This window comes from Pelobates fuscus, chromosome 10 (assembly GCF_036172605.1).
Source record: "Pelobates fuscus isolate aPelFus1 chromosome 10, aPelFus1.pri, whole genome shotgun sequence".
Taxonomy (NCBI): Eukaryota; Metazoa; Chordata; class Amphibia; order Anura; family Pelobatidae; genus Pelobates; species Pelobates fuscus.
The window spans coordinates 2,328,358-2,340,445 of record NC_086326.1 but is presented as its reverse complement, the minus strand read 5'-3'; the positions used below and the strand labels follow the sequence as shown (position 1 = coordinate 2,340,445).

The following is a 12,088-nucleotide window of genomic DNA, read 5'->3' as shown; positions in this document are numbered from 1 at the left end:
GCTTCTCTGAAGCTGGCCTGTGACTGCTGATTCAGCCGATCTCTACATAACATGCAGCCACACGATTTAACTGCACACATCCTGTTCTTTCAGTCTGGCTTCTTTACATATGACCTTGCTGGAGACTCTGTCCATGGCAGTCCGTTACTGATAGAGCATGGTGGGAGCTGAAGTTTATTAATCAATGGCCCAGGAACAAGCCCAGGCAACTAGGCCACCAGCCCCCCTATTTCAGCACTCAGTCTAGATTATCAATGCTAAATACCTGTGTGTTAAAGATATATTAAACAGAGCTGAGATCAATAACACACAACCAATGTACTCAGCTGTACACAGCTCCTAACTGCATGATACAGAAAGCTTTAGCTAAATAAATCTCACTAAAGAGTAAAACGGTGCATTCAAAGCATATATACAACCTATGCTATTTAAGATGGAAAAGAAATAGCCAAATTATGCAATTATATGTATTTTAATTCAACAGCTGACAAAAAAAAAAAAAAAGTTATTTTGTCTCAGTGAGAGAGACAGACCCACACCTTCACTCAATCTGTACACAGACACGCATCTTCTAGGTGAGAAGTGAGGGTGCGCCACTGCATGCGTTGGCAAACTCAATAAAACAGCTTATAAAGCATCATGTTTTGAAGCCCCACCCTGCTAAGTGATCTACGCTGGTTAGAATACTATTAAGACTATTGCAATCCCCTTCTCAGAGGTCTTGCGTGTTCCCAGATTGCACCGTTGCAATCTATAATGAATGCGGCGGCGAGGCTCATTTTCCTCCCACGAATCCCCGCTCTGTCAGTCCCTGCATTGGCTTCCAGTTAGATATAGGGCTCAATTTAAGATTCTGGTGCTTGCTTACAAGTCCCTACATAATGCTGCTCCAACCTACCTATCCTCCCTAATACACAGGTATGTCCCGTCGAGGACCTTACGCTCTGCTGAAGACCTACGTGTATCCTCTGTCCGTACTCCCACCTCTAATGCTCGCCTCCAAGATTTCTCCAGGGCTGCACCTCTGTAGAACTCCCTTCCCTTCTCCGTAAGAATTTCACCCAGTCTCCACTCATTCAAAAAAATAATTGAAAACACACTTCTTCAAGAAAGCATATCAATTAAACTGTTAGCAGGTTTTTATCCCCCACCCCCCATGACTCCTCTCCTGCAACTGTCAAAAATTACCTACTAAGCCCTCAGTGAATACTTTTCTAACAACCTACTTCGTACCCCTACTTTTACCCTTTGTGTCATTATACCCCACTCCCTCTAGCATGTAAACTCACTGAGCATGCCCTCAATCCCTCTGTTACTGTGTCATTATACCCCACTCCCTCTAACATGAAAACTCAATGAGCAGGGCCTCAATCCCTCTGTTACTGTGTCACTATACCCCACTCCCTCTAACATGTAAACTCACTGAGCAGGGCCCTCAATCCCTCTGTTACTGTCACTATACCCCACTCCCTCTAACATGTAAACTCACTGAGCAGGGCCCTCAATCCCTCTGTTACTGTGTCACTATACCCCACTCCATCTAACATGTAAACTCACTGAGCAGGGCCCTCAATCCCTCTGTTACTGTGTCACTATACCCCACTCCCTCTAACATGTAAACTCACTGAGCAGGGCCCTCAATCCCTCTGTTACTGTGTCACTATACCCCACTCCCTCTAACATGTAAACTCACTGAGCAGGGCCTCAATCCCTCTGTTACTGTGTCACTATACCCCACTCCCTCTAACACGTAAACTCACTGAGCAGGGCCCTCAATCCCTCTGTTACTGTGTCACTATACCCCACTCCCTCTAACATGTAAACTCACTGAGCAGGCCCTCAATCCCTCTGTTACTGTCACTATACCCAACTCCCTCCAACATGTAAACTCACTGAGCAGGGCCTCAATCCCTCTGTTACTGTGTCACTATACCCCACTCCCTCTAACATGTAAACTCACTGAGCAGGGCCCTCAATCCCTCTGTTACTGTGTCACTATACCCCACTCCCTCTAACATGTAAACTCACTGAGCAGGGCCCTCAATCCCTCTGTTACTGTGTCACTATGCCCCACTCCCTCTAACATGTAAACTCACTGAGCAGGGCCCTCAATCCCTCTGTTACTGTGTCACTATACCCCACTCCCTCTAATATGTAAGCTCACTGAGCGGGACCCTCAATCCCTCTGTTACTGTCACTATATCCCACTCCCTCTAACATGTAAACTCACTGAGCAGGGCCCTCAATCCCTCTGTTACTGTGTTACTATACCCCACTCCCTCTAACATGTAAACTAATTGAGCAGGCCCTCAATCCCTCTGTTACTGTGTCTCTATACCCCACTCCCTCTAACATGTAAACTCACTGAGCAGGGCCCTCAATCCCTCTGTTACTGTCACTATACCCCACTCCCTCTAACATGTAAACTCACTGAGCAGGGCCCTCAATCCCTCTGTTACTGTGTCACTATACCCCACTCCCTCTAACATGTAAACTCACTGAGCAGGGCCTCAATCCCTCTGTTACTGTGTCACTATACCCCACTCCCTCTAACATGTAAGCTCATTGAGCAGGGCCCTCCACCTCTCTGTTCCTGTACGTCAAGTTGTCTAGTTACAATTACATGTCTGTTAGTCCACCCATTGTACAGCTCTACGGAATTTGATGGCGCTATATAAATAATAATAATAACAACAATACTACAATACACAAACCAGCAGTGATCGATACAACAGCATGATTAACAGAAAATACCAGCAAATACAGTGGATATTGCTTCTAACTATACCTTTACATTTAGGAGTATTTTTTGTTGTAGAGTTTTCTTTAATGAGTCTTCCTGAATCCCTGGTAGAAGGGAGCTCTCTGATTTCACATTGACAGTGCTTACAGCACAGAGGATAAGATGTCAAACATGCATTTACACGGAGAGGAAAGATACAAGCGATGAGACTGCACAATAGACCGGCATTTGTTGCACAGCGTGAATGTGGCAGAAGCAGCCACAAGAGACTGTTACTTAAACTGTTATATGTTATTCGAACTACCTGTCACTGAATGTACCGTGTATTTTACCAGCCTGTTAATGTAATCGGTTCCCGAACCAGATATACGTAGCCGGTTCGGGAACCGATTGAAAGTACCGAATGCAAGACCACCCTGCTGTGGTCGTGTGCCTCCCATTAATGGAAAGAAACAATGTTGCAAGTACCGTAATCGAGTTCGTGGGTGGCCGCCGTTCGCCTAATCTCCACGTGGCGGCGGGCATCTTAACTGCCGAACAGCGGTGTTTGGTCGTCGAGCGTCTGGAACTAAAATCGGACGCTCGACTAACCAGACACCGCTCAGACCTCCAGGATCACCAAAACGTACGATTCAAACTGCCGAACGGCCCGCCGTTCGGTAGTTTGAATTCCCCAGACTAGGGGATTCATCCGAACGAAAGATTAGAGTCGGATGGCTGAAATGTTCGGTACTTTCTGTTCAGTGAAGTAGACCGACTACAGGGCCAGAATCTATGGGGCTGATTTCGGCTACTGAATCCCTGCAGTCGGTCAAATCTTTAAATGTCTAACTCCCGAACCCCTGGTCTGATCTGGGTGAATTTTGAATATGTTGCTCACCCAGAGCAGACCTACCAGGGGACCCCTCATTTGTCACCGTACCCCCTGTATTTAGGGGACATCCAGAAACTGGGGGAAACTCTGTTCCCACTAATGAGCTTAACTGTTAATCTAAGGGGAGGAGAGGGAGAGGAGGTGACTACGATGTGATTGGTTATTTTAAGTTACCTCCCTTGCATGGGAAAAAGACATAAAAGCTAATGTGTGAATAAAGCTGGCAGTTGACCTCCAAGCTATGTGTCGTCTAGTTCTTGGAGGGAAGGGATTGTAACTACGCTACCTGTTTTATACCTGTCTTGGATTGCTGTTCCTGTCTACCAGCGGAGCTACCTTGGATCATACCTCTACTCCGCTACAGTGAATTTGGTGTAATCGGTCACAGACCTCTCCCACTGGCAACATGCCAGCAATACACACCCGCTAATCTAAACCTCGCTCCTCTCACCCACTGGCAACACGCCAGCAATACACACCGGCTAATCTAAACCTCGCTCCTCTCACCCACTGGCAACATGCCAGCAATACACACCGGCTAATCTAAACCTCGCTCCTCACCCACTGGCAACATGCCAGCAATACACACCCGCTAATCTAAACCTCGCACCTCTCACCCACTGGCAACATGCCAGCAATACACACCCGCTAATCTAAACCTCGCTCCTCTCACCCACTGGCAACACGCCAGCAATACACACCCGCTAATCTAAACCTCGCTCCTCTCACCCACTGGCAACATGCCAGCAATACACACCGGCTAATCTAAACCTCGCTCCTCTCACCCACTGGCAACACGCCAGCAATACACACCGGCTAATCTAAACCTCGCTCCTCACCCACTGGCAACACGCCAGCAATACACACCCGCTAATCTAAACCTTGCTCCTCACACACTGGCAACATGCGCGTAATACACACCCGCTAATCAAAATCAGTACGTTCCTTCTATCAGTCAGCACGCACAGTCGAGAATACGGCTTTACCACGATAAAAGGCTAGATTAAAGGGATCCCAGTCAGCAGTTATACGTTTCCCAAACAAAAGGTGAAAGCCAGCAGTGAATCAGATCCTGTTTTAGGCTGCTCTAATGTGAACCTCAAACTAGCAGAATATCTTGACCACAGTGAAAGCCTTCGTTGTGGGGATTTAGTATAAGGAAGAGTAACTCACTGCTGCCCTCTGCGGACAGACTAAGGATTGGCAGATCTACTCAATAAACCATTCATTATTGGGACCGCATATTGTGCTTTGCTCCCAGCTCAGCTATTTTAGCTTTGAATTTCTAATTCTCTAGTGAGTTTATGACAATTCATAATTTCGTAAACAACCCTGAAAGTAAAGCTTGAGAATGTTGTTTCTCTGTTCTGCACATTTAAAGAGGAGCTAGCACGATTTCAATGTTGTGGTCTACTTCTCGCTACAAGTAACAAATATCTATTTACGAGGTATGGAAAATAATGATATAGAAATTCTATGAATTGTTGTCTTCATATCAACTTCCTCCTCCAAAGAATGGACATTGTAGTCGGCATAGAGAGCGCAGACAGAGGAGGAAGGAAAATGTTTCCATGTCTCCTCATTTGCATTGTGTGCCCTAGCTGTGCCTGGATTATGATGTAATGTGCCAAATCTTTAAAATTCAGGTAACACAAAGAATAGGTCATTTTCAGAGTTGTATTCAATGGTGTAATTAGCCGAGAAGTGACAGCTCTTCAATGTACGATGCATTTACTCGCTTATTCATTACACTGTGATCTGTGGAGAACTGACCGGAATTGCAGATTTTGGGCAAATATAGTTGAATTGTAAAGGTTTTACAACTTTGCTAAAATTTGCAATTCCCTTGTCGGGTCTCTGCAATTTGCAGTGAAGAACCCATTTCTACCATGATGACTATAAAGACTATTGGTCACTCGGAACCCTCATAATTCAAAACAAACAAAAAATGTAAATAAGCAAAATAATAAAAAAAGCTGTCTTAGCTATAACGATCAGTGGAAAGAAAATACTTCCTTAACTGAAATATGAAGGGAATGGTTGGCGGGCTATTTAATGTACATGGTGCACACATTCTGTTAACACTGACCCATAGGACACTGCTAAAGAAAATTTAGAAGTAAAATTATCTGCACCTCCAGCATGAAGATACCACACTGTGTGGAAATAAAACCTCACAGAACTTACCTGTAGATCCTGAGACACTCTCTCTAGGTGGCACGCGATCTTGCGCATCAGGTCACTGTACATCTGTTCTGAGTGCTGCTGGCACACACATTTATATACACAACTGCAATACAATTAGATAAAAACACACAGATTAAAAAGATTTTATAACACCAACTTTTACTTTAATAAACTAGGACACTCTTACTTTCCCATCATGCACCTGGATCAAAACTGATTTTTACATCTTTAAAAGTTTTTTGATAAGTGGCTATTTAGTGATGGGCTGGTAGTCACTCATGTGTATGGATGAAAAAATTGGAAAAATGCCACATAAACAAGACCTGTTCCTCAAATAAGATTTAAAGCTTGAGAGACAAAGCGAGAGATAATCACAGTATTGTGAAATCAATTGTTTGATTTTATACTTTGCGTAGTAATGTATTATATTACTTTCTATGATATAGTGCAGCGTTGGGATTACGAGAGTGGAACCAGTGGCCTTCATGTTATGTTACACGCATGTCTATAGCTACCTACACATAGGCTTAGTGTCCTTACATTGTGTAGATATGCCTTCATAGCTTACTATTACTCCAACAAATGGTGCTATTATTTCAATGTCATGTTTCGGGATTCCACGGATATTTCCATGCTTACTTTTGTGGTTGTGGCATAGTGAGCTCTTTTGTTGTCTTATGCACAGTATAAATAAAGAATTTCCCACAAAAAAAAAAAAACTTTTAAAACCCAACATTGGTGCAGGCCACAGTGATAGTATATTCAGGAAAAGCTCAAAATAATATACAGGAGCCTGCCACAGAGGAAGAATAACATATGGTTGTACAGGAAGATATACTGCATGCATATACACACGCGTTTCTAGGAGTGAAGCGCAGTCCCGCGGTGTAAGTTTCTATACTGCAAAACGGCACACATCATTTATACTTTTATGCCAAAGGCAAAAAAAATACATAAAAACACATTGCAGGAAGAAAAAATAAATAAAAAAGAGAGTGCTATACAGGGATTGTACAATCCCAGCACTAATCTATTACACACACATAGAACACGTGAAAACGTGCAATGGTAACCACACTAATTCAGGGAAACACTTTCGGTCACCGTGCCATTAGCGGCTCCAGTGGCATCATATGAAAATATAAACTGTTCTGCAATCTGTGTTAATAGCGCAATTAAAAAAGCAAAAAACTAAAAATACCCCCTACTACAATTCTACAGACATGGTAGCAGCGGTTTCACAAACAATGTTAAAATGTAGGGAGTTTTCGCTCTAAATCAAAGCTCCCATCGTAAGAGAAATAAAGCAGGAAGGTATTAATTAAGGTATTCTATAAGAGCACAGACAAGCTCATATAATAGTATTAAGGTATTCTATAAGAGCACAGACAAGCTCATATAATAGTATTAAGGTATTCTATAAGAGCACAGTACATGCTGAAGGTGTGGATTACCTGCAGATCTGCTCATACGATAGTATTAAGGTATTCTATAAGAGCACAGTACATGCTGAAGGCGTGGATTACCTGTAGATCTGCTCATACGATAGTATTAAGGTATTCTATAAGAGCACAGTACATGCTGAAGGTGTGGATTACCTGTAGATCTGCTCATACGATAGTATTAAGGTATTCTATAAGAGCACAGTACATGCTGAAGGCGTGGATTACCTGTAGATCTGCTCATACGATAGTATTAAGGTATTCTATAAGAGCACAGTACATGCTGAAGGTGTGGATTACCTTTAGATCTGCTCATACGATAGTATTAAGGTATTCTATAAGAGCACAGTACATGCTGAAGGCGTGGATTACCTGTAGATCTGCTCATACGATAGTATTAAGGTATTCTATAAGAGCACAGTACATGCTGAAGGTGTGGATTACCTGCAGATCTGCTCATACGATAGTATTAAGGTATTCTATAAGAGCACAGTACATGCTGAAGGCGTGGATTACCTGTAGATCTGCTCATACGATAGTATTAAGGTATTCTATAAGAGCACAGTACATGCTGAAGGTGTGGATTACCTGTAGATCTGCTCATACGATAGTATTAAGGTATTCTATAAGAGCACAGTACATGCTGAAGGCGTGGATTACCTGTAGATCTGCTCATACGATAGTATTAAGGTATTCTATAAGAGCACAGTACATGCTGAAGGTGTGGATTACCTTTAGATCTGCTCATACGATAGTATTAAGGTATTCTATAAGAGCACAGTACATGCTGAAGGCGTGGATTACCTGTAGATCTGCTCATACGATAGTATTAAGGTATTCTATAAGAGCACAGTACATGCTGAAGGCGTGGATTACCTGTAGATCTGCTCATACGATAGTATTAAGGTATTCTATAAGAGCACAGTACATGCTGAACGCGTGGATTACCTTTAGATCTGCTCATACGATAGTATTAAGGTATTCTATAAGAGCACAGTACATGCTGAAGGCGTGGATTACGTGTAGATCTGCTCATACGATAGTATTAAGGTATTCTATAAGAGCACAGTACATGCTGAAGGCGTGGATTACCTTTAGATCTGCTCATACGATAGTATTAAGGTATTCTATAAGAGCACAGTACATGCTGAAGGCGTGGATTACCTGTAGATCTGCTCATACGATAGTATTAAGGTATTCTATAAGAGCACAGTACATGCTGAAGGTGTGGATTACCTTTAGATCTGCTCATACGATAGTATTAAGGTATTCTATAAGAGCACAGTACATGCTGAAGGCGTGGATTACCTGTAGATCTGCTCATACGATAGTATTAAGGAATTCTATAAGAGCACGGTACATGCTGAAGGTGTGGATTACCTTTAGATCTGCTCATACGATAGTATTAAGGTATTCTATAAGAGCACAGTACATGCTGAAGGCGTGGATTACCTGTAGATCTGCTCATACGATAGTATTAAGGAATTCTATAAGAGCACAGAACATGCTGAAGGCGTGGATTACGTGTAGATCTGCTCATACGATAGTATTAAGGAATTCTATAAGAGCACGGTACATGCTGAAGGTGTGGATTACCTTTAGATCTGCTCATACGATAGTATTAAGGTATTCTATAAGAGCACAGTACATGCTGAAGGCGTGGATTACCTGTAGATCTGCTCATACGATAGTATTAAGGTATTCTATAAGAGCATAGTACATGCTGAAGGCGTGGATTACCTGTAGATCTGCTCATACGATAGTATTAAGGTATTCTATAAGAGCACAGTACATGCTGAAGGCGTGGATTACCTGTAGATCTGCTCATACGATAGTATTAAGGTATTCTATAAGAGCACAGTACATGCTGAAGGCGTGGATTACCTTTAGATCTGCTCATACGATAGTATTAAGGTATTCTATAAGAGCACAGTACATGCTGAAGGCGTGGATTACCTGTAGATCTGCTCATACGATAGTATTAAGGTATTCTATAAGAGCATAGTACATGCTGAAGGCGTGGATTACCTGTAGATCTGCTCATACGATAGTATTAAGGTATTCTATAAGAGCACAGAACATGCTGAAGGCGTGGATTACGTGTAGATCTGCTCATACGATAGTATTAAGGAATTCTATAAGAGCACGGTACATGCTGAAGGTGTGGATTACCTTTAGATCTGCTCATACGATAGTATTAAGGTATTCTATAAGAGCACAGTACATGCTGAAGGCGTGGATTACCTTTAGATCTGCTCATACGATAGTATTAAGGTATTCTATAAGAGCACAGAACATGCTGAAGGCGTGGATTACCTGTAGATCTGCTCATACGATAGTATTAAGGAATTCTATAAGAGCACGGTACATGCTGAAGGTGTGGATTACCTTTAGATCTGCTCATACGATAGTATTAAGGTATTCTATAAGAGCACAGTACATGCTGAAGGCGTGGATTACCTTTAGATCTGCTCATACGATAGTATTAAGGTATTCTATAGAGCACAGTACATGCTGAAGGCGTGGATTACCTGTAGATCTGCTCATACGATAGTATTAAGGAATTCTATAAGAGCACAGTACATGCTGAAGGTGTGGATTACCTTTAGATCTGCTCATACGATAGTATTAAGGTATTCTATAAGAGCACAGTACATGCTGAAGGCGTGGATTACCTTTAGATCTGCTCATACGATAGTATTAAGGTATTCTATAAGAGCACAGTACATGCTGAAGGCGTGGATTACCTGTAGATCTGCTCATACGATAGTATTAAGGAATTCTATAAGAGCACAGTACATGCTGAAGGTGTGGATTACCTTTAGATCTGCTCATACGATAGTATTAAGGTATTCTATAAGAGCACAGTACATGCTGAAGGCGTGGATTACCTGTAGATCTGCTCATACGATAGTATTAAGGTATTCTATAAGAGCACAGTACATGCTGAAGGCGTGGATTACCTGTAGATCTGCTCATACGATAGTATTAAGGTATTCTATAAGAGCACAGTACATGCTGAAGGTGTGGATTACCTTTAGATCTGCTCATACGATAGTATTAAGGTATTCTATAAGAGCACAGTACATGCTGAAGGCGTGGATTACCTGTAGATCTGCTCATACGATAGTATTAAGGAATTCTATAAGAGCACAGTACATGCTGAAGGCGTGGATTACCTGTAGATCTGCTCATACGATAGTATTAAGGTATTCTATAAGAGCACAGTACATGCTGAAGGCGTGGATTACCTGTAGATCTGCTCATACGATAGTATTAAGGTATTCTATAAGAGCACAGTACATGCTGAAGGCGTGGATTACCTTTAGATCTGCTCATACGATAGTATTAAGGAATTCTATAAGAGCACAGTACATGCTGAAGGCGTGGATTACCTGTAGATCTGCTCATACGATAGTATTAAGGAATTCTATAAGAGCACAGTACATGCTGAAGGCGTGGATTACCTGTAGATCTGCTCATACGATAGTATTAAGGTATTCTATAAGAGCACAGTACATGCTGAAGGCGTGGATTACCTGTAGATCTGCTCATACGATAGTATTAAGGTATTCTATAAGAGCACAGTACATGCTGAAGGCGTGGATTACCTGTAGATCTGCTCATACGATAGTATTAAGGTATTCTATAAGAGCACAGTACATGCTGAAGGCGTGGATTACCTGTAGATCTGCTCATACGATAGTATTAAGGTATTCTATAAGAGCACAGTACATGCTGAAGGTGTGGATTACCTTTAGATCTGCTCATACGATAGTATTAAGGTATTCTATAAGAGCACAGTACATGCTGAAGGCGTGGATTACCTGTAGATCTGCTCATACGATAGTATTAAGGTATTCTATAAGAGCACAGTACATGCTGAAGGCGTGGATTACCTGTAGATCTGCTCATACGATAGTATTAAGGTATTCTATAAGAGCACAGTACATGCTGAAGGCGTGGATTACCTGTAGATCTGCTCATACGATAGTATTAAGGTATTCTATAAGAGCACAGTACATGCTGAAGGTGTGGATTACCTTTAGATCTGCTCATACGATAGTATTAAGGTATTCTATAAGAGCACAGTACATGCTGAAGGCGTGGATTACCTGTAGATCTGCTCATACGATAGTATTAAGGTATTCTATAAGAGCACAGTACATGCTGAAGGCGTGGATTACCTGTAGATCTGCTCATACGATAGTATTAAGGTATTCTATAAGAGCATAGTACATGCTGAAGGCGTGGATTACCTGTAGATCTGCTCATACGATAGTATTAAGGTATTCTATAAGAGCACAGTACATGCTGAAGGTGTGGATTACCTTTAGATCTGCTCATACGATAGTATTAAGGTATTCTATAAGAGCACAGTACATGCTGAAGGTGTGGATTACCTGTAGATCTGCTCATACGATATTGGGATGTATTCCCCGGGACTCTGTGTTAACAGCTGATCGATGGCACTTTCCAGCTTGGGCCAGTATGTGCTCCGGTAATCATCGACCGTGATAACGTTCATTACTGAAAGGCAGAAAAATAGATTATTTACATTAAAATCGCGGAATTTGGAGGTGGAGGGGGGGGACTGGCGGAACTGGGAGGTGGGGGGGGGGACTGGCGGAACTGGGAGGTGGGGGGGGGGGACTGGCGGAACTGGGAGGTGGGGGGGGGGGGGACTGGCGGAACTGGGAGGTGGGGGGGGGGACTGGCGGAACTGGGAGGTGGGGGGGGGACTGGCGGAACTGGGAGGTGGGGGGGGGGGACTGGCGGAACTGGGAGGTGGGGGGGGGGGACTGGCGGAACTGGGAGGTGGGGGGGGGGACTGGCGGAACT

General features: G+C 42.8%; 1 protein-coding gene across 1 annotated transcript in view; it reads right to left on the bottom strand.

Moving 5' to 3' along the window:
* The window catches only part of CACUL1 (CDK2 associated cullin domain 1), a 68,771-nt gene that overhangs the window by 47,881 nt on the left and 8,802 nt on the right, over positions 1 to 12,088 (bottom strand). Inside the window, exons 2-3 of the mRNA XM_063435049.1 lie at positions 11,650 to 11,776; positions 5,805 to 5,907 (exon numbers count right to left, since the gene is read on the bottom strand). Of these exons, the coding sequence (XP_063291119.1) occupies positions 5,805 to 5,907; positions 11,650 to 11,776 (230 nt within the window). The remainder of the gene's footprint in view (positions 1 to 5,804; positions 5,908 to 11,649; positions 11,777 to 12,088) is intronic.